Here is a 26270-nt window from a genome sequence, read left to right as displayed (position 1 = left end):
TTGAGCCACAGCACCACTTCTGTCTTTTTTCTTTTTTCTTTTTGCTTATGTGGTGCTGAGGAATCGAACCCAGGGCCTCAGGCATACAAGGCAAGTGCTCTACCACTGAGCCACCTTCCCAGCTCTAAATCTGTTTCTTCTATAGACTTGTGGGAGTAGTCTCAGTGAAAACAGATGAGTTTGGAGAGAGAGAGAGTGTTTCACATGTCTATTACTTGGGATCAGATGCACTGACAAAGCTAGGCTAAAATACTTTCCTGCCTGTTAATCAGGGTCACACAGAGAAAGCTCAAGGAAGGATGACCCTACCTCAGGAACTTTGGAGTCTGTTACCGTTTATAACCAGAAGGCAGCAGAATTCAAGAGCAAGTCTTTGCTACATTGGTGGGGAAAGTGTTCTGCGAGATTTATCTTTGGGGAAACAAGATTGTGTGCCTGGCTGAGTGAGGTGTTTGGGAGTGGAAGGCCAATCTCTGGTTTTGCTGATCTGGGATAAGGGTGTGGTCAGGATGGGAAGGTCCAAGGCACAATAGCTACTACAGTGCTGGACCCTGAGTGCCTGTTGTCCACACTGCTACCTTGAGCCACCTGTACATTTTTACACATGCACTGATTTAGGGAGGATTGAGCAACGTTTTAGTGATGCTTAAATCAGAATATTATACAAACTGTGTTAAGCTGGGCAAGTGGCTCACGCCCTTAATCCTAGCTACTCAGGAGGCTGAGATTTGAGGATTGCAGTTCAAAGCCAGCCAAGGTTGTAAAGTTCATGGGACTTTTATCTCCAGTTAACCACCAGAAAACCAGAAGTGGTGCTGGGACTCAAAGTGGTAGAGTGCTAGCCTTGAGTGAAAAAGCTGAGGGACAGCACCCAAGCCCTGAGTTCAACTCCCCAAAACAAAAGACAGCAACAACAACAACAAAAACCTGGGTTAACCTTGTTGTTTCATTTTTACAAGGTTGTCAAGGTAGGCTTATAGCCCTTTTCAACAAGGATCAATGACTGCAATAGTTCTTTAAGAAAAGACGTGTCCACGTTGGATGTGAAAGGACGCTTCCGAAACGGTGTGCACTCTGTGGAGTGAAGAATACAATGTTTCTTACTTCCCTGGCAATGGTGTAAGTCCAGTTCTTGCCATGCACCCAACCGGGAATATGGATGCTGGCTTTTCTCGTTCTGCAGTTCAGACACTGTCACGAAGTCACTGCAGAAACATCAAGCAAAAAATCTCTCAGTGGGAAGGAAGGACTAATGGCAACTCTAGCCCAGCCAAGTGGCGTCCCAAGGACTTTGGAGTGAGGTATGGCCACTGTCGCCAAGTTCTTCCTAAGGAAAATCTTCTGGGTGAGGGGAGGAGCAAAAGGTTGGATGTTACCAACTCCCCAAGCACGGGCTTCCATGTGAAAGATGCCAGAAGCCGCGATCAAAGTGAAGATGAAAGTGAGAAAGCTGACTATGGAGACAGGCACCCTTGGAAGAATGAGGAAGACCCCAGTGGAGTCTTCTCTCGGGTCACACAGATTGAGAGCTGGAAAGCAGTTGTTTTGGATCCAGGGACTTCATTACCTCCAGGAAACTTGTATACCTCACAGATACTGTGGAAAAAACCAGAAGCACTTCCCCCAGATAAAGTCTTCAGTATGGCTTTACAACACTGTGACTCTTCAGCCAAAGAACTGAATCTCAGAATTCTTGATAGTTCTTATGGAATAACCAAGAGCTTGGAAAATATTTATTGTGAACCTGAGGGGCAAGAGTGCGGCCCTTCTATAAACCCTTTGCCAAAGCCACGCAGGACCTTCCGCTATTTATCCGAGTCTGGGGTTCTACCATGTAAAGAAAGAAACTGTGACAGAAAGTACTGTGAAGATCATTCATGTGCAGAGGCTTCTCTGGCCTCTTCTCAGGAACCTGAACCAAAGAAATATGGTGGAAAAATAAGAGGACGATCAAAAAGGTAGGCCTTTATTCAGCAGATAATTTGGAGTTTGTTTCCCCTTTCAGACAACTTATTTCCCAGCTTATATAATGGAACTTAATATAGATGTTGATTAATGTGGAGAGAAAATAAGAGGAAAATGTAGAAGGCTAGAAAATTTCTGACAATTTTTTGACATAAAAGTATCAGAAAACTTTCTGACTTGAATTTTTAAAATTTATTTGTTTATTTAGTGTGTTAGTCGTGGGGCTTGAACTCAGGGCCTGGTACTGTCCCTGACCTTTTTGCTGAAGGCTAGCACTCTAGTAGAGGAGAGCCACAGCTCTACTTCTGGCTTTGTGGTGGTTAATTAACAGATTTTCCTGCCCCAGCTGGCTTTGAATCATGAGCTTCCAGTCTCTGCCTCCAGGAGCAGCTAGAATTACAGGCGTGAGCCACTAGTGCCTGCCTGGTTTATTTTTTTATGTAATTTAAAAAATATTTATTGTTGGGAGAAGGGTTGGGATTGGGGGGGAGGGGGGAGGCTGGGAAGGGATGTGAAGGGTAAACCAAAGGAGGAGGCTGCAATGCTTGGTAATAAATGTACGCATTATCCTGCCCATGTAATTGTAACCCCTCTGTACAGTATGTTCACAAATAAAAAATAAATAAATAAATTAAAAAAATATTTATTGTTGGGCTGGGAAGGTGGCTCAGTGGTAGAGCACTTGCCTTGCATGCTCGAGGCCCTGGGTTCGATTCCTCAGCACCACATAAGCAAAAAGAAAAAAGCTGGAAGTGGCGCTGTGGCTCAAGTGGTAGAGCCCTAGCCTTGAGCTGAAGAGCTGAGGGACAGCGCCCAGGCCCAGAGTTCAAGCCCCACGACTGCACCAAAAAAAAAAAAATTATTGTTATTCCTAAGGTGTTATACAGAGGGTTTTTGTTTTATAAGGCAGGTAATGAGCACACTTCTTTTGGGACAGTGTCACCCTTCTCTTTCCCCCAGCTTACCTATCCATCCCTACCCACAAGTTAGTCACATGATTTTTAAAAATTATAAACTGGTCACTAGTGGCTCACGTGTGTAACCCTAGCTACTCTGGAGGCTGAGATTGAGGGCCGTGGTTCAAAACCAGCCCTGACAGAAAGGTTTGTGAGACTCTTATCTCCAATTAACTGCCAGAAAGCTGAAAGTGGCGCTGTGGCTCAAAGTGGTAGAACACTAGCCTTGAGCAAAAGAGCTCAGACCCTGATCGACAGTAATAAATAAAAAATAAATAAATAAATAAAATCTTTAAGTAGTTGTACAAAGGGGGTTCTATTCAGCGTGGCAGTTTATGAATACAATGTCTTTTTTAAACATTTATTATTATTATTAAGTATAAAGAAGTTTCGATTCTAAAAAACAGTATATGAATACAAGGTGTCTGACAACATTGTCACCCATCTCTCCTAACCCACCCCTTCTCTCACTTTTCTTTTTTTTTTAAATTAAGATTAGGTGATTACATAAATTTCACATATTTCCCAGTATTGTGGAATAGTGATATTTAGTTAAAATCACAAACACATTTTAACCTCAAAGCAAATTGTCATTATTATGGTCTATAAAGTTAACACAGTACATCTTGATCAATGTCACCCATTTTCCCATGATTCAAATTAAGTTTTAGGAGCAGAGTTAAGACCTGAATATCAGGTTTGAAGGCAGCCAGGCAAGATAAATCTGTGAAACTCTATCTCCAATTAACCAGCAAAAAGCCAGAAGTGGGGCTGTAGTTAATTGGTAGAGCACCAACCTTTAGCAAAAAAGCCAAAGCAGAGGTCAAAGCCTAGAGTTGAAGCCCCAGTACCAGCACATATAAAGAAGTCGTAGGGAACGGAATACACCCTTCAACTTAATTCTGAGCATCCTCTCCTTAGCCCCACTTTTAGTTAGGCCTAAAGAAAAGCGTGAAAGTAATTAGTTAAAGTCCTCATTTTCTCACATGAATGTAGAGAGCACCAACTGAGTTTATTACTAGATTTCTGATAAAAAACAGCTTTATAATTTTGAAAAAACTTTTTCTAACAATCAATATTTATCTACTCATACCAAATTTAAAGTTTTTAAAGATGTAGCTTGAAATATCTTTTTTTCCTTAAGGAAATCCTTTGAATTTGAGGATATTCAGCACTTTCGAAACCGGAACTCACCCAAGATTCATGAAGAACTTGGAAGAAATTCTGGTTCAGCACTTTATTTCACACAGTCCGAGGATAATATCTACGAAGATATCATATGTAGGTGTCTACAGCATTGCAATTAAGTTTAATGAATATGTATTTGGTGATGCCCTTAATTGTAGGAAGGTATTTTCTCTTACAATCAAACATACTTCATTTGCCTTTGTAATGTGGGAATCTTTGATGTATACATACTGTGTGAGTGTGTGTGTGTGTCTTGTGTCTTTGTGTCTTTGTGTGCCAGTACTGCTTAAACTCAGGGCCTGGACACTGTCCCTTCCTTAGGTTTTTCACTTAAGGCTGGCACAATGCCCTTTGAGCCATATTTCTTATGTTCAGCTTTCTGGTGGTTAATTGGAGATAAGAGTCTCATGGTCTTTCTTTCCCTGGCTTTGAACTTTGATCCTCAGATCTTAGCCTCCTTAGTAGCTAATATTACAGGCGTGAGCCACCAGCCTTGCTTATAAATTCTCTTACTCTGTAATGAGTCTTACACTGATGTCATGGATGCTCAGTTGAGAAGTAAATCTTTTTTCAATATGATATTTGAAAATTCTTTTTAGCTTGGACACCTAAGTGATTTTTTTTTCTTTTGCCAGTCCTGAGGCTTTTTTTTTTTTTTGGGGTCCAGTCATGGGGCCTGAACTCTGGGCCTGGGCGCTGTCCCTCAGCTCTTCAGCTCAAGGCTAGCGCTCTACCACTTGAGCCACAGCGCTACTTCCGGCTTTTGTCTTTTTGCTTATGTGGTGCTGGGGAATCGAACCCAGGGCCTTATGCATGCAAGGCAAGTGCTCTACCACTGAGCCACCTTCCCAGCCCCTGAGGCTTTAACTCATGGCCTGAGTGTTATCCCTGAGCTTCTTTCTGCTCAAGGCTTGCACTCTACCACTTGAGCCACAACTTCACTTCTAGCTTTTTCTGTGATTAATTGGAGATAAGAGTCTCACAGACTTTATTGCCAGTGCTGGCTTTGAACTGATCCTCAGATCTCAGCCTCCTGAGTAGCTAGGATTACAGGCGTGAGCCACAGGTGCCCAGCTTAAGTGCTGTTGATTGGAGACCTTTATTCTTTACATCAGTTGAGAAGAGGAAAACCAAATGTAGTCATATTTTATTTCTTCTTCTAGTTGTAGTCACTTTTCCTTCCACTTAATTATGTTTTTCTAAAATAAGTCTCTATATTTTTTAAAGATCCCAGCAAAGAAAATCCATACGAAGATATCCCAGTGCAGCCTTTACCCATGTGGCGGTCCCCTTCTGCCTGGAGACTTCCACCTGCTAAAAGTGCTTTCAAAGCACCTAAGGTATAACCGGGGGAGTAACTGAAGGAAACATCAGAATCTTGTTTATAACATGTATAGAAGGATGAAGATGGTTTAACTGGGGTCAGAAGTAAGGGGTTGCACCTTTATTGTGTGAAGTTTTTTGTTTGTTTGTTTTGATGACAGAACCTAGGATCTCAGTGTTCCTTGAGCTTTTTCACTCAAGGATGGTGCTTTATCACTTATCACTTGAGCTATACCTCTACTTCTGGCCTTTTACTTGCTAATTAGAGGTAAGGGCTCTTAGATTTGTTTGCCTGAGTTAGCTTCAAACCATGATCTTCAGATCTCAGCTTTCTAAGGAGCTAGGATTACAGACATGAGCCACCAGAACCTGGTAGCACATATTTCTTTATTTTTTTCTGTTATTTCTTTATTTTCAAATTTTACCATTTCAGAAAGGATTGAGTATGAGTCCCTTTTTACAGACCTTCTCAGTTCACTGCAGTTCCCACCTGTCGGCCCATGGCCTACATTACCTGCCTTAGCCCTGAAAGCATTGGCCCCCTGGCCTGAGTGAGAAGAGTAGAAGCTGTTGTTGCCAGGGAGTCTTGATGATAGAGAAGCTGCTCTATCAGGGATGAGGAAGAAGTTATGGTATCCTCCTTTGAGATCTCTTCTAGGATAATTGACTTTGTATGAAACTTGGATGATCTTACTTTACCAGAGTATCCGTCTCCTGTTTCAGCTTCCTCCCAAGCCTCTGTTCCCTCACCGGAAGACGATGGATCTGAAGAACTCCCAAGCTTGGTTACAGCCAAAGCTGACTAAGGATACCACTTTGCCAGTCACTTTAACTGAATGGAAACTTTTCCGAGCTGGGGAAGTTGCAAACGGAAAAAAGAGAAATCTTCCAAGGGTAAGGGTTTCATGACTTACATTCTTCCAATCTTACGTCAGCATTTCCATAAATGAGAATAAATAAGCATGTTGGTTAGCAGGCAATGGTGGCTCATGTCTGTAACCCTGGCTACTCATAAGGCTGAGATCTGAGGTTCACAATTCGAAGCCAGCCCAGGCAGCAAAGTCTGTGAGACTCTTATCTCCAATAAACTACCCAGAAAAAGCTGGAAGTGGAGCTGTTTGGCTGAAGTGGTAGAGCACTAGCCTTGAGCTGAAGAGCTGTGGGACAGTTCCCAGGCCCAGAGTTCAAGCCCCATGATGACAAAAAACAAAAACAAAAAAACAGGCTCACAGCGCCCTGAGTTCAAGCCTCAGGAGTGGCACGCGGGCACAGACACCCACACACACCCACAACCACACGCATGCACACACACACACGCACACACACTTCGGCTGGCTGGTGATGAAGCCATGATGGTCAACAGGCTGTTAGTCTTTGCCTGTGCCCTGCTTAAATTAAGTCCTTTTAGGATATGCCACATGCAATGTAGACTTTCATTTGGAATATCTTCTGGGGCATTCCATAAGAAAGCGGTTTTCATTTACTTTCCCTGTGGAGGGCCCCAGCTGTGCTTGGAAGAAATGTTGTTTTCCTAGCTTAGAACCACTGATCTTGTCCATATGCTCTTCCTTACCCTTCCTTCCTTTCCTACTGTGCAAGCCTGTGTGGGGTAATTTGCTAGTGAACATTCTCTAATAGGTTTTATATTGTTGTGTCAATTGGGCAGAACAGCCTGGCTTCTCTCATTGCCTAGAAAGGATATTCTACAGTGTTTGCTGTCTTAAGAGATTAGTGTACACTCTCCTTAGCTCATTACCAAAATGTGTTTTGTCTCATTGCTAGCACAGTAGTTCCTTTCCTGAGTCTTTGAGCAGCTTTTTTTTTTTTTTGCCGGTTATGGGGGCTGCACTCTGGGCCTGGGCTCTTTCCCTCAGCTCTTCAGCTCAAGGCTAGCACTCTACCACTTGAGCCACAGCTCCACTTCTGGCTTTTTCTGCTTATGTGGTGCTGAGGAATCGAACCCAGGGCTTCATGCATGCAAGGCAAGCACTCTACCACTGAGCCATCTTCCCAGCCCTGAGCAGCTTTTTGATTGTACCTTTCAGATGCATATTAATGATTTTACTATTTTGGGTCATTTTGTTTTCAAAACACGCTTATTCCCATATACCTTTTCTGTAGCCCATAACCACACACTTTTATTTGGGACTCTCCTCTTGGTTGTTGTAGTGGTAAAAGAACACTGGCAGTTTTTCACAGTGGCAGGTGCAGAAAACTTTTGAAAGACAAACATCCAGAAATGTGGGAATAATCTGCATATTGGAAGCATATGTTTCTTGCATGTGTTTTCTTGTACTGGATAGATTCATGGTCCATTGGCTACCCGGATTACTAAATAACTAAGGACACAGGAAAAAATACAAATTTCTTGCAAGCAACTTGGTTGACTATTAACTTATATAATCTTTTTTTTTTCTTGTCAGTCATGGGCTTAAACTCAGGGCCTACACGTTCTTTCTGAGCTCTTTTGCTCAAGGTTGGCACTCACCACTTTGAGCCAGAGCTCCACTTCCAGATTTTTTTAGAGGTTAATTGGAGATAACAGTCTCACGGTCTTTCTTGCCCAGGCTGGCTTTGAACCACGATCTTCAGATCTCAGCCTCCTGAGTAGTTAGGATTACAGTTGTGAGCCACTTGTACTTGGCTTATATATTGTTCTTAACAAGTACAGTTCTAGGCATTGTGTTAAATCAAAACTAATACTTAAGAATAGCTTAGAATGTTAAGAAAAAATACTAGTATACATGGGAAAAAGTTGAATCCGTGTTTTTAAAGTGTCTGTTATTAACCTCTAATTCTTCTTTCTTGTCTCTCTGAATGGCTCTCTCTGTCACATTAACCCTACCTACAAAGAAAGAATTCTGAGTAATTCACATAAAGTAGAATGTTATATAACAGTTTCAAAGTAAGTGTTCTGATTTCTAAAATAGGTTGTATTGTTAATACTCCTAGTAGCAAAGAGTAGATTCTCTTTCATAAAAATGTTCTGAATGGGGCTGGGAGGTTGGCTCAATGGTAGAATGCTTGCCTTGCATGCATGAGGTCCTGGGTTCGATTCCTCAGCACCACATAAGCAGAAAAAGCCAGAAGTGGTGCTGTGACTCAAGAGGTTGAGCACTAGCCTTGAGCTAAGAGGGACAGTGCCCAGGCCCAGAGTTCAGGCCCCACAACCAACCAACCAAAAAAAAAATGTTCTGATTGTGATTATCCTCTCTTTGAGAGCAATTTCTAGGAGCACAAGTAGCCGAGCCTTGCCCTGCCTTCCCAGTGAGTAAGTCTTCCCTTCCGGCTCTGGGCTAGTGAAAGCTTGCCTCCGCTGGAGGTTTCACCACCTGGGAGTGCAGTGGCCACGTGGCCTGCATGTTGAGACGTGGTCCCTGACTCACTGGGCTCCACTCACCTGGAAGAAGGTATCCTTTCCACTCCCACCTGTGAGAGAAGCACAGGGGACCCACCCTTTAGATTCCGAATTGGAAAGTATGCAGGGTCTTATTTATGAAATGCATCTTTTCTATAAATGAGACACAGTGTCAGCAAGCCATGAGCCTTGTGGATTTGTTATGACATACTTTTCTGGTCTTTTTTTCTCTTTTTAGCTTGTAATGAAAATAGATGACATATTTGAGTCTAAGAGAGGGAAGAAGAGGATAAAGTTACACCCTTACACTGGAAAGGAAGTACCTCCTTCAAAAGGTAAAAGTTTGTTCATTCCTGTTGTCTGTAGTTGTTAGCCTATGAAGGGAGAATGATATAACTTAATGATATAACTTTGGTAGGTATGATAATTTTTGGTTTACTATCCTGTCTATGCAAATTAAATATAACCTTTGTTAGGATGAGAAACCATTTTCTTCACATCCTTTTCATATCACTGTACCAAGTAATAAGTATTAGGTAAATAAATTAAAAAATCATTATAAACCAATAAGACTAATTTTCCATGTAGTTTGAATCATTATTTTGTATTACTACTGTGACTTCAAATCATTTATTAGTATTAGCCTTTTTTTTTGGTGTTGTTGGTCGTGGGGCTTGAACTCTGGATTTGGGCGCTGTCCCTGTGCTCTTCAGTTCAAGGCAAGCGCTCTGCCACTTGAGCCACAGTGCCACTTCCGGTTTTCAGTGGTTTATTGGAGATAAGAGTCTCACAGACTTTCCTGCCCGGGCTGGCTTTGAGCCGTGATCCTCAGATCTCAGCCTCCTGTGTAGCTAGGATTACAGGTGTGAGCCACCAGCACCTGGCAGTATTAGCCTTTTGTATTTGTGTTGGCTTCAACTCAGACCCTCTTGTTCTCACTTGGCCTTTTCACTCAATTCTGGTACTCTACCACTTGAGACATGCCTCCACTTCCAATTTTTTGTTGCTTAACTGAAGATGAATTTTTGTATTTTGTTTTACCTTGGCTGGCTTCAAAGTGTGATCCTCAGATCTCACACTCCTAAATAAAGCTATGGTTATAGGTGTGAGATACCAGCGCCTGGTGGTAGAGGCCCTTATAGGCCCACATAGACAGAAAAAGCCAGAAGTGGCATAGTGGCTCAAGTGGTAGAGTGCTTGCCTGGCATGTATGAAGCCCTGGGTTTGGTTCCTCAGTACCACATAGATAGACAGAAAAAGCTGGAAGAGGTGCTATGACTCAAGTGGTAGAGTTCTAGCCTTGAGCAAAAGAAGCTTAGGGACAGTGCCCAGGCCCTGAGTTCAAGCTCCATGACTGGCAAAAGAAAGGAAGGAAGGGAGGGAAAAAAGGAAGTAAAGAAGATAAAACTACCAAACACAAAACAAAACAGATTCTTTTTTTTTTTTTGGGTCCGGTCGTGGGGCCTGAACTCTGGGCCTGGGCACTGTCCCAACACCACTTCCAGCTTTTTTCTTTTTGCTTATGTGGTGCTAAGGAATCGAACCCAGGGCCTCAGGCATGCAAGGCAAGCACTCTACCACTGAGCCACCTTCCCAGCCCCATGAAAACAGCTTCTTGACATGGTTGTATACAAAAAAAAAAGGTATAGAACTTAGGATCTCTAAGTAAGAAAGAATAGCCAAGTCATATTAGAGGAAAATGTTTCTTTTCATTTTTTTTCTTTTTTTTGCCAGTCCTGGGGCTTGAACTCGGCCTGGGCAATTTCCTTGAGCTCATTCACTCAAGGCTAGCACTCTACAATGCCGAGCTACTTCTGATTTTTTGGTGATTAATTGGAAGTAAGTTTCAGTTGGACTTTTGCTGCCTGGGCCAGCTTTGAACTGCCATCATCAGATCTCAGCATCCTGAGTAGCTAGGATTATAAGCGTGAGCCACCAGTACCCAGCAGGAGAATATCTTATTTTATTGTAGACTTCCAAGGAAAATTTTCTTAATTTCCCTTAAAAAATTCATTCTATGGTCTAACAATTTATCCATCTGAAAATAAAATCCTCAGTTGTTACAGATTAAAATTCTATTCTTATTCTGTAAGGACTGGATTTGATCTCCAACCCTTCAAAAAAGCTAGCCTCAGCCAGGTCCCACTGGCTCACGCCTGTAACCTTAGCTACTCAGGAGGCTGAGATCTGAGGATCATGGTTCAAAGCCAGATTGAGCAGGAAAATCTATGAGACTCTTACCTCTAATTAACCACCAAAAAGCCGGAAGTGGAGCTGTGGCTCAGGTGGCAGAGTGCTATCCTTGAGCGAAAAAACTAAGAGACAATGCCCAGGCCTTGAGTTAAACCCCAATACTGGCACAGACAGACAAAATTCTTTACTAGCCCAAATTGTCAACTTCTACCACCAGAAGAGGAAAAAATATACACAAAGAAGAGTAATCCCTACTTTGTAATCTTCCAAATGAGCATTTAGCCAGCTTTTTCAGGCTACCCCTCTAGGCCTGGAGGGGCTTTTCTCATGCCAGAGAGCATGTCCTGCTCTGTCATCACAGTTAGGTTTGCATTGGAGTCCTGAAGTTTTTGTCTGTATGTCAACAGAGCCTAATCGATAATTGCAGATGCCAGGCTGTTGGTACTTGCTAGGCTTTACTGAATATATTCCACCCTAAACATTTCGTAACTTTCAGTTTTCAAGTGTTAAGAGAACAATTTACTGCCTTTCAGTTTTGTCATTATAATTTTGTGGCTGAAAACATGAGTGCAAAAAAAAAAACAATAGAAAAGAACCTAGTACTTTGTTGTTGGTGGTCATGGGGCTTGAACTCAGGGCCTGGGGATGATCCCTGAGCTTTTTTTGCACAAAGCTTGCCACTTTGAGCCACAGCTCCACTTTCAGTTTTTAGGTGGTTAATGGGAGATAAAAGTCCCAGAGATTTTCCTGCTTGGGCTGGTTTTGAACTTAGATTTTTAGATCTCAGCTTTCTGTGTAGCTAAGGATTATAGGTGTGAGTCATCAATGCGCAGTTACCTAGTACTTGTGTGCATGTGTGTGCATGCGCGCGCGCGCGCGCGCGTGTGTGTGTGTGTGTGTGTGTGTGTGGTGTGTGAGACAGTCCTGGAGATTGAACTCAAGGCCTCGTGCTTCAGCTTGTCCTTTTTGCTAATGGCTGGTACTTTAGCACCTGGTTCATACCTTCATTTTCAGCTTTTTGCTGCTTAATTGAAGGTAAGAGTCTTAGATTTGACTACCTGGGCTGGCTTTGAACCTGTATCCTCAAGTCTCAGCCTCGTTAGTTGCTAGGGTTACAGGTACAACCCATTGGTTTCCCACACATAATCTTCTAGTATATTGTAATAATTTTTCCATTTGAGTATTATTAATTTTTACTGACTGTGACGTGTGAATTAACACCTTCTGTGGCATATATGTGTTGAGAAAGAACATAATGTATGAGGATTCAGAGTTCCAGGCATCCACAGCTAGGGTCAGCCACAGAAAAGGGGGGGGGTCTACTGTGTTCTCCTGTATTTCCTTTTTTAAATTGTCTTTAAGTAGTTGTACAACAGGATTTCTGTTCAACATTTTGTTTTCTGAGTTCAATGCATCTTGGTCAATGTTAGCCCTCAGTATTTGATTTTAATGGCTGGCCTAAGTGACTTGGAGAAGGGCTTGGCGTCCTTATTGTTTCTTACTAGGCCCCAGGTCTTAGAGGTTTTGCACTGTTCTCATCCTCACAGACTTCCTACTGTTGGCCAATACAAATGGAAACTTCCTCTCTTTGCAGGTGAAACCAGCGGGAACGAAAGCGATGGCGAGTACCTGCCAAAGAGTGAGTGAGTCAGCGGGCGCGCCTGCCCAGCGCCCGCCGTGGGTGGAGGGACACCTGCCTTTGTGATTAAGCACGCTTTTCCCCACATTAAGTTTCATTTTGTAGGGCATTTCTTCATTTTTAGAACCTGCTGAGATTAAGGGAACAGAATACTATACGGTCAGATGTTTGATTGTATGCAAAGGCTCCAGGCAGTGGAGTGAAGCTAGCCATTACAGTCCATCCATGGTCTGGAATGTTCTTGGGCAGCTGCACAATGCTGCATGCCCAGACACATTTGCCGTAGTTTCATGGCAGCCAAAACAGTTGTGAATCACCTGCTGAGATAGTGCTTAGCCTTAAATATCTGATTTTTTCATAGTAGCTCAAGCATTATTGTTAAATTATTTTGATATCTCTGGCAGTGCAAAAGGAAATATTTCTTGATTTTGGCTCAGATGTACTAGTACTCCAAAGTGCATAGAGCTTTTCTGGTTCTATTTGTCCAAGCACACTTCAGCACTCTATAGTTGCATCTGAAGAATTGTCACGGCAAGCTATGTGCTTCATGCTTAACTCCCTAACACGCTGAGGTATGAGAAAGTAGAAGGGAATTATCTGAGTTGGACACTAATCTTATGATTAATAGTCTTGTGCTCCTTCCACTGACCTGGATTGCTTCAGACTTGGGACTCTATGGCGGGACTGAAGGTGGAATGAAAGCATCATTAGGCTCAGCTGTGATGTGTAATGCTGACTAGCTCAGTGATATTTATTGCTAGTGAGAAATAGAACCTGGAGTTGTCGTCACTTTTGCTAAAGCACTATATATATTGGATAATTCTAGGGAACTGTTCATTGTGTGTGTGTGTGTGTGTGTGTGTGTGTGTGTGTGTGTAACAGGGCTTGAACTCAGGACCTTGCACTCTAGCTCAGCTTTTTCACTCAGGGCTGGTGCTCTACCACTTGAGACACATCAGCATTTCTGGCTTTTTTTGCTGTCTAATTGGAGATAAGAGCCTCTTGGATTAGTCTGCCCAGCCTGACTTCAAACCATGATCCTTAGATCTCAGCTTCCTGAGTAGCTAGGATTGCAGGGTGAGTTACCAGCATTGGACCCTAGTTGTATTTTTTTGAGAGTTCTTAACATTTTGATCCTTAGTGTGACTTTTTGGATTGAATACATGATATCACAAAAAGAAAAGAACAGTCAGAGAATGAGTCACCACCAGTCAGTAGCTCAGGATGAAACATAAGCAAATCTCAGAAACACTTAGACTATTTCTTCTGTTGCTAAACATTTCTTCTAGTAAAGACTATTAGAAGAGAAAGTAGATGTGTTAACAATAGTATTGTTTAAATATTGTGTTTTCTGCTGGGCAAAGTGGTCCCCTACCTGTAATCCTTGTTTTGGAATTCAGAGACAGGAGGATCACAAGTTTGAGGTCAGCTTGGGCTCTCCAGTGAGATCGAAATCAATCAAATGCCTCTTGAATTTCATTCTTTTGAGTAGGAGGCTTGAACTCAGGGCCTGGGTGCTGTCCCTGAGCTTTCTCGCTCAAAGCTAGCATTCTACCACTTGGAGCCACAGTGCCACTTCTGGCTTTCTGGTGGTTAATTGGAGATTAATTGGTGGTTAATTGGAGTCTCAGGGACTTTCCTGTCTGAGCTGCCTTTGAACCTTGATCCTCAGATCTCAGCTTCCTGAGTAGCTAGAATTACAGGCATGACCTACCAGCATCCAGCCTTTTCCCTTCTTTTCTTCTTCTTCCCCTTCTTCTTCTTCCCCTTCTTCTTCTTCTTCCCCTTCTTCTTCTTCCCCTTCTTCCTCTTCTTCTTCTCCTTCTCCTTCTCCTCCTCCTCCTTCTCCTTCTCCTTCTCTTTCCTCCTCCCCCTCCTCCTCTTCTTCCTCCTCCTGCTCTTCCTCCTCCTCCTCCTTTCCTTCCACCCCATTCCTTCTCTCTTGGAATCAAACCCAGGACTTTGAATATGCTAAACAAGCACTCAAGCACTCACTCCCTGCCTTTTCCTCTTGAATTTGGCACCATTTATGATATAAGCATATATCTATCATTAGTAATACATGCCAGGAAGAGGGAGGACACTGCAAGCTAACTATGGGTCTCATTTGATGAGGCTTGTCTCTGTCTGTCCTTAGGCTTTTAGTGCTATCCTCTTCCTTCTGGTCTCTCCACGCTTCCATCACTAGCATCTCTTCTCAATTGTTTTTTTTTTTTTCCAAATGTTTTACATATGGCCTGGTATGCTGCCACGAAAGAAGGGTGGCATAGAATCCACATTGGTATAGACACGTAATGGTCAGGACATTAACGTGTGTCCGGCCCCTGGCCGTAGGTAGAGCTACACTGGAAGGTGCATGAGGAGGTCTTGGCCATTTCCATTGAGTCAGCATTGATAGTGAGGATGGGTATTTGGTGAGAGGTGACCTTGGGGGGCTAAAAGGAGCAGAGAGTGCTATAGGGCAGACTGCTGCTATGGTTTTACCACAGATCGCCAGAGGCGCGTGACACAGCTGCAGCACTCTACCAAGAGGAACCCTCACTACCAGACCTTGGAGCGGGACCTGATCGAACTGCAGGAGCAGCAGCTGTTTGAGCTGTTTGTGGTGGTGTCTCTGCACCAGAAGCCCTCAGGGGCCAGCTATGTGCCCCAGGTCATCCAGCAGTTCCCCAACAAGGTAGGCTCCTGGAGGCTCAGAAGTACTGGAAGGTTCCTGTGCTGCACATGTACTTTCCTCTTCAGTGTGGTCACCATCTCAGCTAGCTCTCACCAATAATGGCGCTTGCTGTGGATTTGGTGAATGTCCTTGAGGACTCTCAGGTAGCCTGAGCCAGAGGGAAATAAGCCACAGGGAGACAAACTCATTTGGCAAGGCAGGCTTTTATTTTATTTTGTTTTATATTTTTATTTTTTTGCACCAGTCCTGGACCTTCAACTCAGGGCCTGAGCACTGTCCCTGAGTTTTGTTTTTGTTTTTTGTCAGTCATGGGTCTTGAACTCTGGGTCTGGGCACTGTCCCTGAGCTCTTCAGCTCAAGGCAAGCACTCTACCAGTTGAGTCACAGTACCATTTCCAGTTTTCTGGTGGTTTAGTGGAGATAGGAGTCTCATGGCCTTTCTTGCCTGGTCTGGCTTTGAACCGTGATACTCAGATCTCAGTCTTCTGAGTAGCTAGGATTACAGGCGTGAACCACCGGTACCCAGCATTCCCTGAGCTTCTTTTGCTCAAAGCTAGCATTCTACCACTTGAGCCACAGAGCTACTTCTGGTTTTTTCTATTTATGTGGCACTGAGGAATTAAACCCAGGCTTCATGCATGCTAGGCAAGCACTCTGCCACTAAACTACCTTCCCAGTCCAGGTTTTTATTTTTGACTTTATCACTAAAATACTCTTTAGCAAGTTACAAAGCTTCCATTTCTTCGTCCTTAAACAAGAGGAAGATGAATGTGAAATGCAATGTATTGCATGGTTTTCAGCTATCCCTTCAAGTTTTCCACATCTGCGCATGAGGCTGTTTCGTTTATTTATTTTGTCAGTTGTGAGCTATCCCTTCCAAGTTTTCCACTTCTGTGCATGCGACTGTTTTTGTTTATTTTGTCAGTGCCCACTGTCCCTGAGCTTTCTTGCTTAAGGCTAGCCCTCTACCACTTGAGCCACAGAGCCCCTTCTGGTTTTCTGGTGATTAATTTGAGATGAGTCTCAGGGACTTTCCTGCCTGAGCTGGCTTTGAACTGTGATCTCAGATCTCAGCCTCTTGAGTAGCTAGGATTATAGATATGAGCCACTAGCACCTGTCTTGAGATAGTTTAAATAAGCACTTAGAGCAATGTCTGGTATATAGCAAACTATATATAATGTTATTCATTATTAGGACTTAATGAGATATAAATGCATTTGATAATGGTATCTGTATTTTTCTTCCTTTTGGGACAGGATCCTGGTAGGTCTTTTGGGACAGGATCCTGGTAGGTAACCAAGGAAGGCCTCAAATTGGTGATCCTCTTGCCCAGCCTCTAGGTGCTGGGATTTGTAGGTGTGCACCCAACACCCAGCTTTGCTGTTAGTAACACTGCCATTTGATGTGCTCTGTCTACCTTTTCCAAACTTCCATTCATCTGGGTGCAGTTGCTCCTACTAGAAACCCAGCTATTCTGGTGAAGCAGATAGAGATGATCATGGTTTCAGACCAGAGGAGCCAAAAATGTGAGATCTCATCTCAGCAGACAAAGCTGGGCAGGGTGGCGCATGTGCCCTCATAGCTATGGCAGGAGTGTAATAGGATCCAGGTCCAGGCTGGCCCAGGCAAAAAGCATTGGTGTATATTAAAAATAACAAAAGCAGAAAGGGCTGTAGTCATGGCTCAATGTGGGGGAGCATTTGCCTAGGAAGTCCAAGCCCCTTCGTTCAAACCTCAGTACCACTGGGAAAGGAAGTCAGATTTCAGGGATTAGGAGTATAGTTCATTCTGTCTGAAGAACACACAACATCTCAATTTACATACTAATGCATGTTTCTGCCTTTCTGGAGATACTAGAAAGATGAACACTGGCTAAGTGACAGAAGCTGAGGGGAGAGGAGACTTCATGGCCAATGCAGTCACAATAATGCCTTTGGCTTAGCAGCCCTGCTGGCAGGCCCTTGGCACTCTGAAGCTGCCATCTGGAAATGCTTAGTAGTTGTATCTTTGGGTTTGTGTTGTTTTTTAAAATTGAATTCTGACAGGCCAGTTGGGTTTGTGTTGAGGTTTCACCTCCTGCTGCCCTTCCTGGGATGGGTTTGGTAGTTTCTAGTTCCCTGGGCCCTTCCTGGGATGGGTTTGGTAGTTTCTAGTTCCTTGGGCCCTTTTTTGCTTTTTTTTTTGTTCCAGTACTGGGGCTTGACCTCAGGGCCTCATGTTCTCACTTAATTTGCTTGCTTAAGGCTGGCACTGCAGCACTTGAGCTATCCCTCCACTTATAGCTTTTTACTCGTTAAATGAGAAATCTGAAAGTCATGGGCTTTTCTGCTCTGTCTGGCTTTGAACTTTGATCCTAAGATCTCAGTTTCTTGAGTTGCTTGGGTTACAGACATGACCTACCAATGCTTGGGTGGGTCATACTAATCTCTACATGATTTTTGGCTTGACTAAATTTAGGCTGTCTAGTAAAGTCCAAAACATACTTTTACAAGAGTCTTCAATGCTAAAATTGTATGGCAAGTTGCAAACCAGTAATTAAGTAGCAAAAATGACATGCTGGGGAAAATGATTTTATATTTGGTAAATTCTAAAAATAGTATCTTTTCTTAAGTAATAGTCATCTGCATGTTCAAAGCATCTTTGATTATTGATCAGAGAATGTTTTAGACTGACTAGATCTGTAATATCAATGGTACCATACCATGGGTTTAAATATTCTATGAATCATAAAAATATTGTTATTTCATTTGCATGAATTCTAAAGTAGATCCTGCTTCTGGAGAAGAAACGCTAGGACAGCAAGTTACAGGGTTTCCACAGGAATCTTTTTTTTTTTGTCGGACGTGGGTCCTGAACTCTGGGCATGAGCACTGTCCCTCAGCTCTTCAGCTCAAGGCTAGCACTCTACCACTTGAGCCACAGTGCCACTTCTGGCTTTTTTCTGCTTATGTGGTGCTCAGGAATCGAACTCAAGGCTTCATGCATGCAAGGCAAGTGCTCTACCACGGAGTTACCTTCCCAGCCCCATAGGAATCTTTTCTGTATAAAAATAGGATTCCTTATCTTTAATGTTCTCAGGGCATCTTCAGTGATGTCGTCTTTGCCTTCTTGTTCTGCTTTCCCAAGACTGGGTTGTTTTTATTTCTCTTCTGTACTTTCATATAATAATGTCACTTATGATGTTACATTTTTCAGGGTGACCATGGTTATAAGCAATCTAAAGACACTGAAGAGAGGCTCAAAGTTATCCCAAAATTTTGTTTTCCTGATTCAAAGGACTGGATGCCAACCTCAGAACTAAAGAGGTGAGAGGACCATGATTTTTTTTGGGGGGGGTCCGGTTGTGGGTTCTGAACTCTGGGCCTGGGTGCTGTCCCTCAGCTCTTCAGCTCAGGGCTAGCGCTCTACCACTTGAGCCATAGTGCCACTTGCGGCTTTTTTTTTCTTTTTGCTTATATGGTGCTGAGGAATCGAACTCAGGGCCTCAGGCTTGCAAGGCAAGTGCTCTACCACTGAGCCACCTTCCCAGCCCCGAGGACCATGGTTTTTGATGTCTAATATTGGAACTGCAAAAATAGAATCAGAAGGTAGCTCAGTGGTAGAGTGCTTGCCTTGCATGCATGAGGCCCTGGGTTTGATTCCTTAGCATCACATACACAGAAAAAGATGGAAGTGGTGCAGTGGCTCAAGTGGTAGAGCGCTAGCCTTGAGCTGAAATGCTGAGGGACAACGTCTAGGCCCAGAGTTCAGGCCCATGACCGAGAGGGGAAAATAAAAATAGAATCAGAGAATTTGAAAACTGAGCCAGGAACACAAACATTGCCAGAAGAAGGATTCCTAGAAGAAAGGGTTGTTTGGTTTTTGGTTTTTTTTTTGGTTGGTCATGGGGCTTGAGTCAGGGCCTGGGTGCTGTTCCTGAGCTTTTTCACTCAAGGCTAGCGCTCATTTCCACTTCAGGTTTTCTGGTGGTTAGAGGTAATCTCATGGATTGTCCTGTCTGGGCTGGCTTCAAACTACCAGTCTTAGATCTTCAGCCTCTTGAGTAGCTGGTATTACAGATGTGAGCCACTGGTGCCCGGCATACACTAATTTTTGATTGATTGTTCTGAGAAAAATGCCTTATACAGGGTTTTGGCCCCCACGGTTTTTTCCTTTCTAGTGAGACATTCTCCTTTGTCTTGACTGGTGAAGACGGAAGCCGGTGGTTTGGTTATTGTAAGAAGCTTTTGGTAAGTACCAGACTGCTATAGAGTTAGTCAATTAGGGAATTCAGAAACACTTCCTCTAGATAAGTGTAAGGGCTACTTAATTATTTGTGTATTAAAGAAGCTTTGTTACAAAGGTGCAATACCCAAGTGCCTCTTCAAGGACTTTTTTTCCCCGCCAGTCCTAGGGCTTGAACTCAGATCAGAGTCTTGGATTTGTCTACCTGGGTTGCTTCCAACCTTGATCCTCAGACCTCAGCCTCCTGAATAACTAGTGTTATAGGCATGAGCTTCTGGCACTCTCCTTTTTTTTTTTCTTTTCTTTTTTTTTCTATATTTGCTTGCAATAAAGAATGTAAGTACTGACACCACCTTCAAACTGGAAATGTCTGGAAATTGCCCTTGCTGGCAATAAACAGTCCTTACCTGTTGATGATCGAGTCCGGCCTATTCCTTTTCTGTTTCCCTCCATTTTCCTAACAGTGGGAAACAGATATGTGGATACAGGAGACAATCATTCCCAGGTCTACAATGGGTGTTCATGGCCATTTCTAGCTCTTTAGGTCTGATCCTTCTCTATTCTTACTTTGAGGTTACCTGAGGTAGCCTTAAAATAAATTCCCCTCATTCATGTCTAAGACAACTTAATCACTATTATTTATAACAAAGAAATATAGTGTCTGTTTTGTCCAACTTAAAATTCAAGAGAGGGACACTCAAAGAATATAATTGCTGACATAATGGCTTAATGTCAGTGGTACTTAAAAAATGGAATCCATTGAAGTTTGGAGTCACTCACCAACCAGCTTAGGCTGTTCATGTTCAGGTGCTTCCACCACACCTGGAATCATACTGGAATCATACATCATACAGTCGCTCAGCACTTCCCATCTCTCAGTGTTCACTGGGGATGAAACTATAGGGATCCTGCCTTATATTAAAGAAAATTAAAGGAAGCCAGGTATGGCAGTTCATGCCTGTATCCCTGTCTACTAGTAGAACAGGCCACTTAGAACAAGACAAGGTCTTGCTTGAGCCCAGAAGTCTGAAGCCAAGCTTAGTGACATAGCAAGACCTCCATCTGAAAAAAAAGTGCTAAATGATTCCCTCCCTCTCTCCTTCCCTCCTCCCCTTCCTTCTATAATGGAGCTTGGAGTCAGAACCTTGAGTTCTCACTTAGCTTGTTCACTCACAGCTGTCACTCTACCATCTGAGCCATACCTCCACTTCTGACTTTTTGCTAGTTAATTGGAGATAAGAGTCTCACAGACATTTCTGCCCCAACTGGCTTCAAACCCTGATGCTCAGATCTCAGCCTTCTTAGTAGCTACGATTATAGATGATAGCTACCAGCTTCTAGTGTAAGAGAGTCTCATTGGTCCAAATTAGTGAACATGTGATTTTTTTTTTTCTTCTAGCCAGAAGGCAAAGGAAAGCGACTTCCTGAGGTGTACTGCATAGTTAGTCGCTTAGGCTGCTTCAATCTGTTTTCAAAGGTGAGTGGAGATGGTTAGGAACATGACGCTCTTCTGAGCTCTGGGGGCTGTTCAGTATAATGACGCCATAGCAGTGTTAAGCAGCATAGTCTTTAACCTGTTGTGAATATTCATGGGCATTCCTGCTCAGGCTGGCTAGGAACCAAGATTCTCCGATCTCAGCCTCCTGAGTAGCTCTTTAATATGCTTTAGAAAGTTTCCCCATCTGTTATTAGGAACCAGACCTGACTTAGATCTCTAACACACCCACAGACGCTTGTAATTCTCACTCAGCTTGCTAAATCCCGGTGAGAAGAGCACAGCTGGAAGCTTACGTCTTCCGTAGATCCATGTTGTAGGATTTTGTCATCAGTGTCACTTTCTTTGCCCCTTTCTCTTTGAAAAACAAGTTGATTCATGTTAGTAGTTTTTCTTAGGGCCACGAAGATACTCCAAATGATTTGGTGCTTTAATCTCTCATGGGTTGTAGAAGCTTCTCTGTCTACATCCATTTTAGTTATTTTCATGTGTGAGCTCCCAGCCTTGCAGCTGCTGATTCTTCTGTTATTGAGTCCATAATCAAACACCACGCTGTGTATGAGCAGATCCTTGATGAAGTAGAGAAGAGAAGAGAAAGGTCTCCAGCCCTCGTGTACCCATTCATGCGAAGTGTAATGGAAGCTCCTTTCCCAGCCCCTGGACGCACCATCACGGTGAAGAGCTACCTGCCGGGGGCCGGAGATGGGGTGAGTTAGTAGACTTCCTACACACCGTTGAGCCTGCCCACGTGGCTCCCAGTTCCCAGGGGATGGCGCTGCTCTCTTCATAAGCCATGATGAACATTTCTAGGCCCATAAAGAATTGAAGAAACATCCAATCAATCTGAGCTTCAACCCATGACCCAAAGGCTTCCTGTCATATATCAGCTGGGCTCTCTGCAGTGACCATGTCTATGAGGTAGATTACAGTCATCCATATCACTATCAGAAGGGATGATTTCACCAGAAATAAGTGTGCGAGCTGGTGGGGTCATGGGATGATATAGGCAGTTTTGCAGAGTAGTAGCCTTCTTTTGGACTAAGCGAGCCCATTGGTGGTGTGATTAGGGACTTTTTTCCAACACCAGCACTCCTGATTCAGATTCTTTTTTTTTTTTTTTTGGTCTAGTTGTGGGACCTGAACTCTGGGCCTGGGTGCTGCCCTCAGCTCTTCAGCTCAAGGCTAGCGTTCTACCACTTGAGCTACAGTGCCACTTCCAGCTTTTTTCTTTTTTATGTGGTGCTGAGGAATCGAACCCAGGACCTCAGGCATGCAAGGCAAGTGCTCTACCACTGAGCCAACTTCCCAGCCCCTGATTCAGATTCTTGTATTTCAGTCCATTGAGCTCTGCCGACCACTAGATTCACGACTGGAACATGTGGATTTTGAATGCCTTTTTAAGTGCCTGAGTGTATGTCATCTCATCCGGGTCTGTGCCTCTCTCCTTCTGGAGCGGAGAGTAATCTTCGTTGCCAACAGCCTGAGGTAAGTAATAAGTGAAGCCAAGGGCCTGTAGCTAGGATTACAGAATCCTAGCTGCTCAGGAAGCTAAGATCTGAGGATTGTTATTTGAAGCCAGCCTGGGCAAGAGAATCCATGAGGTTCTTTTTCTTTTTCTTTTTTTGGTTCCGGTCGTGGGGCCTGAACTCTGGGCCTGGGTGCTGTCCCTCAGCTCTTCAGCTCACGGCTAGCGCTCTACCACTTGAGCCACAGCACCACTTCCGGCTTTTTTCTTTTTGCTTATGTGGTGCTGAGGAATCGAACCCAGGGCCTCGAGCATGCAAGGCAAGTGCTCTACCACTGAGCCACCTTCTCAGCCCCTGAGGTTCTTTTTCTTGGGTCTGGTTGTGGGGCCTGAACTCTGGGCCTGGGCGCTGTCCCTCAGCTCTTCAGCTCAAGGCTAGCACTCTACCACTTGAGCCACAGCGCCACTTCTGGCTTTTTTTCTTTTTGCTTATGTGGTACTGAGGAATCGAACCCAGGGCCTCATGCATGCAAGGCAAGTGCTCTACCACTGAGCTACCTTCCCAGCCCCTCCATGAGATTCTTATCCCCAATTAACCACCAAAAAGCCAGAACCAGAGCTCTGGCTCAAAGTGGTAGAGTACTAACCTTGAACCGCAGAAGTTCAGGGACAAGCACCTAGACTCTGAGTTCAAGCCCAGGCTAGCACACACAAACTCCCATATTGCTACCTAGATATAGTGGTTCATATCTGTAGTTCAAGCTCCTTGGAAGCTGAGGCTGGAGGGCCACTTGAGCAACAGAGTTTAAGGTCAATCGGAGCAATATAGTAAGGCTTCATCTCCCTTTTTGGTAGTACTGGGATTTGAACTTCCCTCACATGTCTAGGACTGTATTTGTCCACTTGAGCCATATCCCTAGCCCTTTTATGTCTTATTTTTCAAACAGATCTTAAGCTATTTACCCAAGCTGGCCTTGGCTTATAGTCTTCCTGCTCTGCTTCCTGTGTAGCTGTAAGTATAGCTACACGAGTACACAAACACTCCTGGCACTCAAGACCCCATCCCTTAAACAAACAAAAATTGCCAGGAGATGGTGGCTCATGCCTATATCCTAGCTACTCAGGAGGCTGAGATCTGAGAATTGCAGTTCAAAGCCAGCCCAGACAGGAAAGCCTGTGAGACTCTTATTTCCAATTAATCACAGAAAAATCAGAAATGGTGTCATAGCTCAAGTGGTAGAATGCCAGCCTTGAACAAAAAAGCTCAGGGATAGTCCTTAGGACCAGAGTTCAAGCCCCAGAACCAGCAATAATGATAATGATAATAATAATAATAACCTAATACTGCTTTTCTATGACAACAGTTTTTAGCTTGATAAATTATGGTGAAACACTCTATTGAAATTAAACAAATAAGTTAAATGTTTAAATAAAATGCTAACGTATGAGTTTTCTCTGGGTTGTATGAACATTGAGCATATCCATTTGGGACTGTTTCGGTACCATCTGAGATGCCTTGTTGCATTGCTGTATATGTGACACCCCACCCTTCACCTCTTCTCTGGCTAGCACCTTGTCAAAGTGTGGCCATGCGGTGGTAGCCACCCTGTACCCCTTCACCTGGCAGCATACTTACATCCCCGTCCTACCTGCCTCCATGATTGACATTGTGTGCTCGCCTACCCCCTTCCTCATCGGAATTCTGTCTTGCTCCTTACATCACCTTCAGGACCTGCCCATCGAAGAGGTAAGATGCCCCGAGTGAGCCCTTAGAGCAGCAACTGAGGGAAAAGAGCAGTTCTCCTACTCTTAGTGGTAGTGGTAGAATTGTTATTGAGTAATGTAATCTGGAGCTTGAACTCAGTGCCTGGGCTCTGTCCCTGAGCTTCTTTTGCTTAAGGCTAGCAGTCTACCATTTGAGCCACAGCACCACTTCTACCTCATTTTTTTTTTTTTGGTAATTTATTAGAGATAGAGAATCTCACAGACTTTCCTGCTTGGGCTGGCTTTGAACTGTGATCCTCAGGTCTCAGCCTCCTGAGTAGCTAGGATGACAGGCGTGAGCCACCAGCACCCAGCACTATTTTTAGTTGGGAATGATGGGATCCTCCTTGTGTTTTTCCAAAAAGTAGATTATCTTTCATTTCATTTTTTTGTTTGTTTTTGTTTTTTTGGGTCCGGTCATGGGGCCTGAACTCTGGGCCTACGCGCTGTCCCTCAGCTCTTCATTTCAAGGCTAGCACTTAAGCCACAGCACCACTTCCGGCTTTTTTCTTTTTGCTTATATGGTGCTGAGGAATCGAACCCAGGGCCTCATGCATGCAAGGCAAGCGTTCTACTACTGAGCTACCTTCCCAGTCCCATTCATTCGTTTTTTTATGCCAATTCTGGGGCTTGAACTCAGGCTGGCACATTCTAGCACTTGAATCATAAACATAGCTCCATTTCCAGCTTTTTGCTGGGTAATTGCAGGTAAAAGTCTCAGGAACTTTCCTGCCTGGGCTGGCTTAAAACTACAGTCCTCAGATCTTGGCCTCCTGGGTAGCTAGGGTTACCGGCACTCAGTGAAGTTTTCTTTTTTAAATCAAACTCAGAAATCACTCTGGGTTAACTTTAAACATTGTTTAAGATAAGATGCCCTTTGTGCTTTTAGGTTTATTTTTCAGATAGGATCTCACATTTTTTTTTCCAGAGATGGTCTTGGTCCTTCATCTTCCTGTCTATGCCTCTCAGCCTCGGGTTACAGATGTGTTTCTCCATTGCCTGGCTTATTGATTGAAATGGAGTCTCATTGACTTTTTATCTGTACTGACCTCAAACTAGGATTTTCCCAAATTGGCTTGCTTGAGAAGCTGGGATTCTAGACATGAGCCACCATGCTGACACCTTTTCACCTTTTCAGTGTGCAGGCATTCTTAATTTTAATATGGTTAAAATAGTTTTCTATATGGTATTTTTTGAGATCTTTTAAAAAATTTAATGAAGATATTTTTCCTATTTCATCTTTTTATTAGTTTTGCCTTTAACGTTTGGTTCTTACTCCACTTAGCTCTTTTTACATGGGGGGGTTATAGAATGTGAAATAGGATCAGTTTTTAAATGGATACCTTCCTGGAAAGACTCTTCCACCTACTCTAGCTCTGCTGCACTCATCTGTGAGCCTCTTAATCTCCAGGTGTACATCACATCATATTTTCAGTTTATTTGTATTGATGGGTCAACTTCTAAATGGGATATACTGTTGACTTTACATTGTTTAAAACCATTCCTATTGCCTGAAAGAAGGAAAACGCCCAAGCCACTGTGCAGTGTCCGTGTCTGTGACTGTCTCTGGTTGAACCAGCCTGGCTTCTTTGTTCCATAGGTGCTGATAGTTGATCTCTGTGCAGACAAGTTCTTACAGGAGGTGAGTGACAAAGGAGGTGATTATAGAATGTTTGGGGATGGAGATCTCTCTGTAGATAATGGAACAGAAAATAGGTGAAAGTACTTAAGAGACTATGACTCAAGAAAGACTTGGGTTCCTACCCATACATGAATGGTAGTCCAGCACTGACCTGAAAATTTGGCTGTGTTTTACAAGTCACTGTCCCAAACGAGAGGAAGGAGGAAACAGAACATGTCACTGTCAAAGAGCCATCCATCCTCCAGCTCTAGAAGGGCTGACGGATTAGCCTCTTATAACATTTTATTTTTTTGTCAGTCGTGGGGCTTGAACTCTGGGCCTGGGTGCTGTCCCTCAGCTCTTCAGCTCAAGGCGAGCGCTCTACCACTTGAGCTACAGCG

The 26270-nt window shown here is 43.5% G+C and overlaps 1 protein-coding gene across 1 annotated transcript in view; it reads left to right on the top strand.

Annotated features, from left to right (window-relative positions):
• The window catches only part of Dennd2c (DENN/MADD domain containing 2C), a 48833-nt gene that overhangs the window by 15199 nt on the left and 7364 nt on the right, over positions 1-26270 (top strand). The window contains exons 2-15 of the mRNA XM_013024596.1: positions 960-1958; positions 4066-4202; positions 5337-5449; positions 6156-6326; positions 9029-9125; positions 12578-12622; positions 15112-15299; positions 18496-18605; positions 19460-19529; positions 20924-21001; positions 21586-21726; positions 22356-22504; positions 24054-24231; positions 25849-25890. Of these exons, the coding sequence (XP_012880050.1) occupies positions 1138-1958; positions 4066-4202; positions 5337-5449; positions 6156-6326; positions 9029-9125; positions 12578-12622; positions 15112-15299; positions 18496-18605; positions 19460-19529; positions 20924-21001; positions 21586-21726; positions 22356-22504; positions 24054-24231; positions 25849-25890 (2340 nt within the window). The 5' untranslated portion in view covers positions 960-1137. The remainder of the gene's footprint in view (positions 1-959; positions 1959-4065; positions 4203-5336; positions 5450-6155; positions 6327-9028; positions 9126-12577; positions 12623-15111; positions 15300-18495; positions 18606-19459; positions 19530-20923; positions 21002-21585; positions 21727-22355; positions 22505-24053; positions 24232-25848; positions 25891-26270) is intronic.

The sequence above is a fragment of the Dipodomys ordii genome, unplaced genomic scaffold, assembly GCF_000151885.1.
Source record: "Dipodomys ordii isolate 6190 unplaced genomic scaffold, Dord_2.0 Scaffold78, whole genome shotgun sequence".
Taxonomy (NCBI): domain Eukaryota; kingdom Metazoa; phylum Chordata; class Mammalia; order Rodentia; family Heteromyidae; genus Dipodomys; species Dipodomys ordii.
This window is presented reverse-complemented; position numbering and strand designations above follow the sequence as displayed.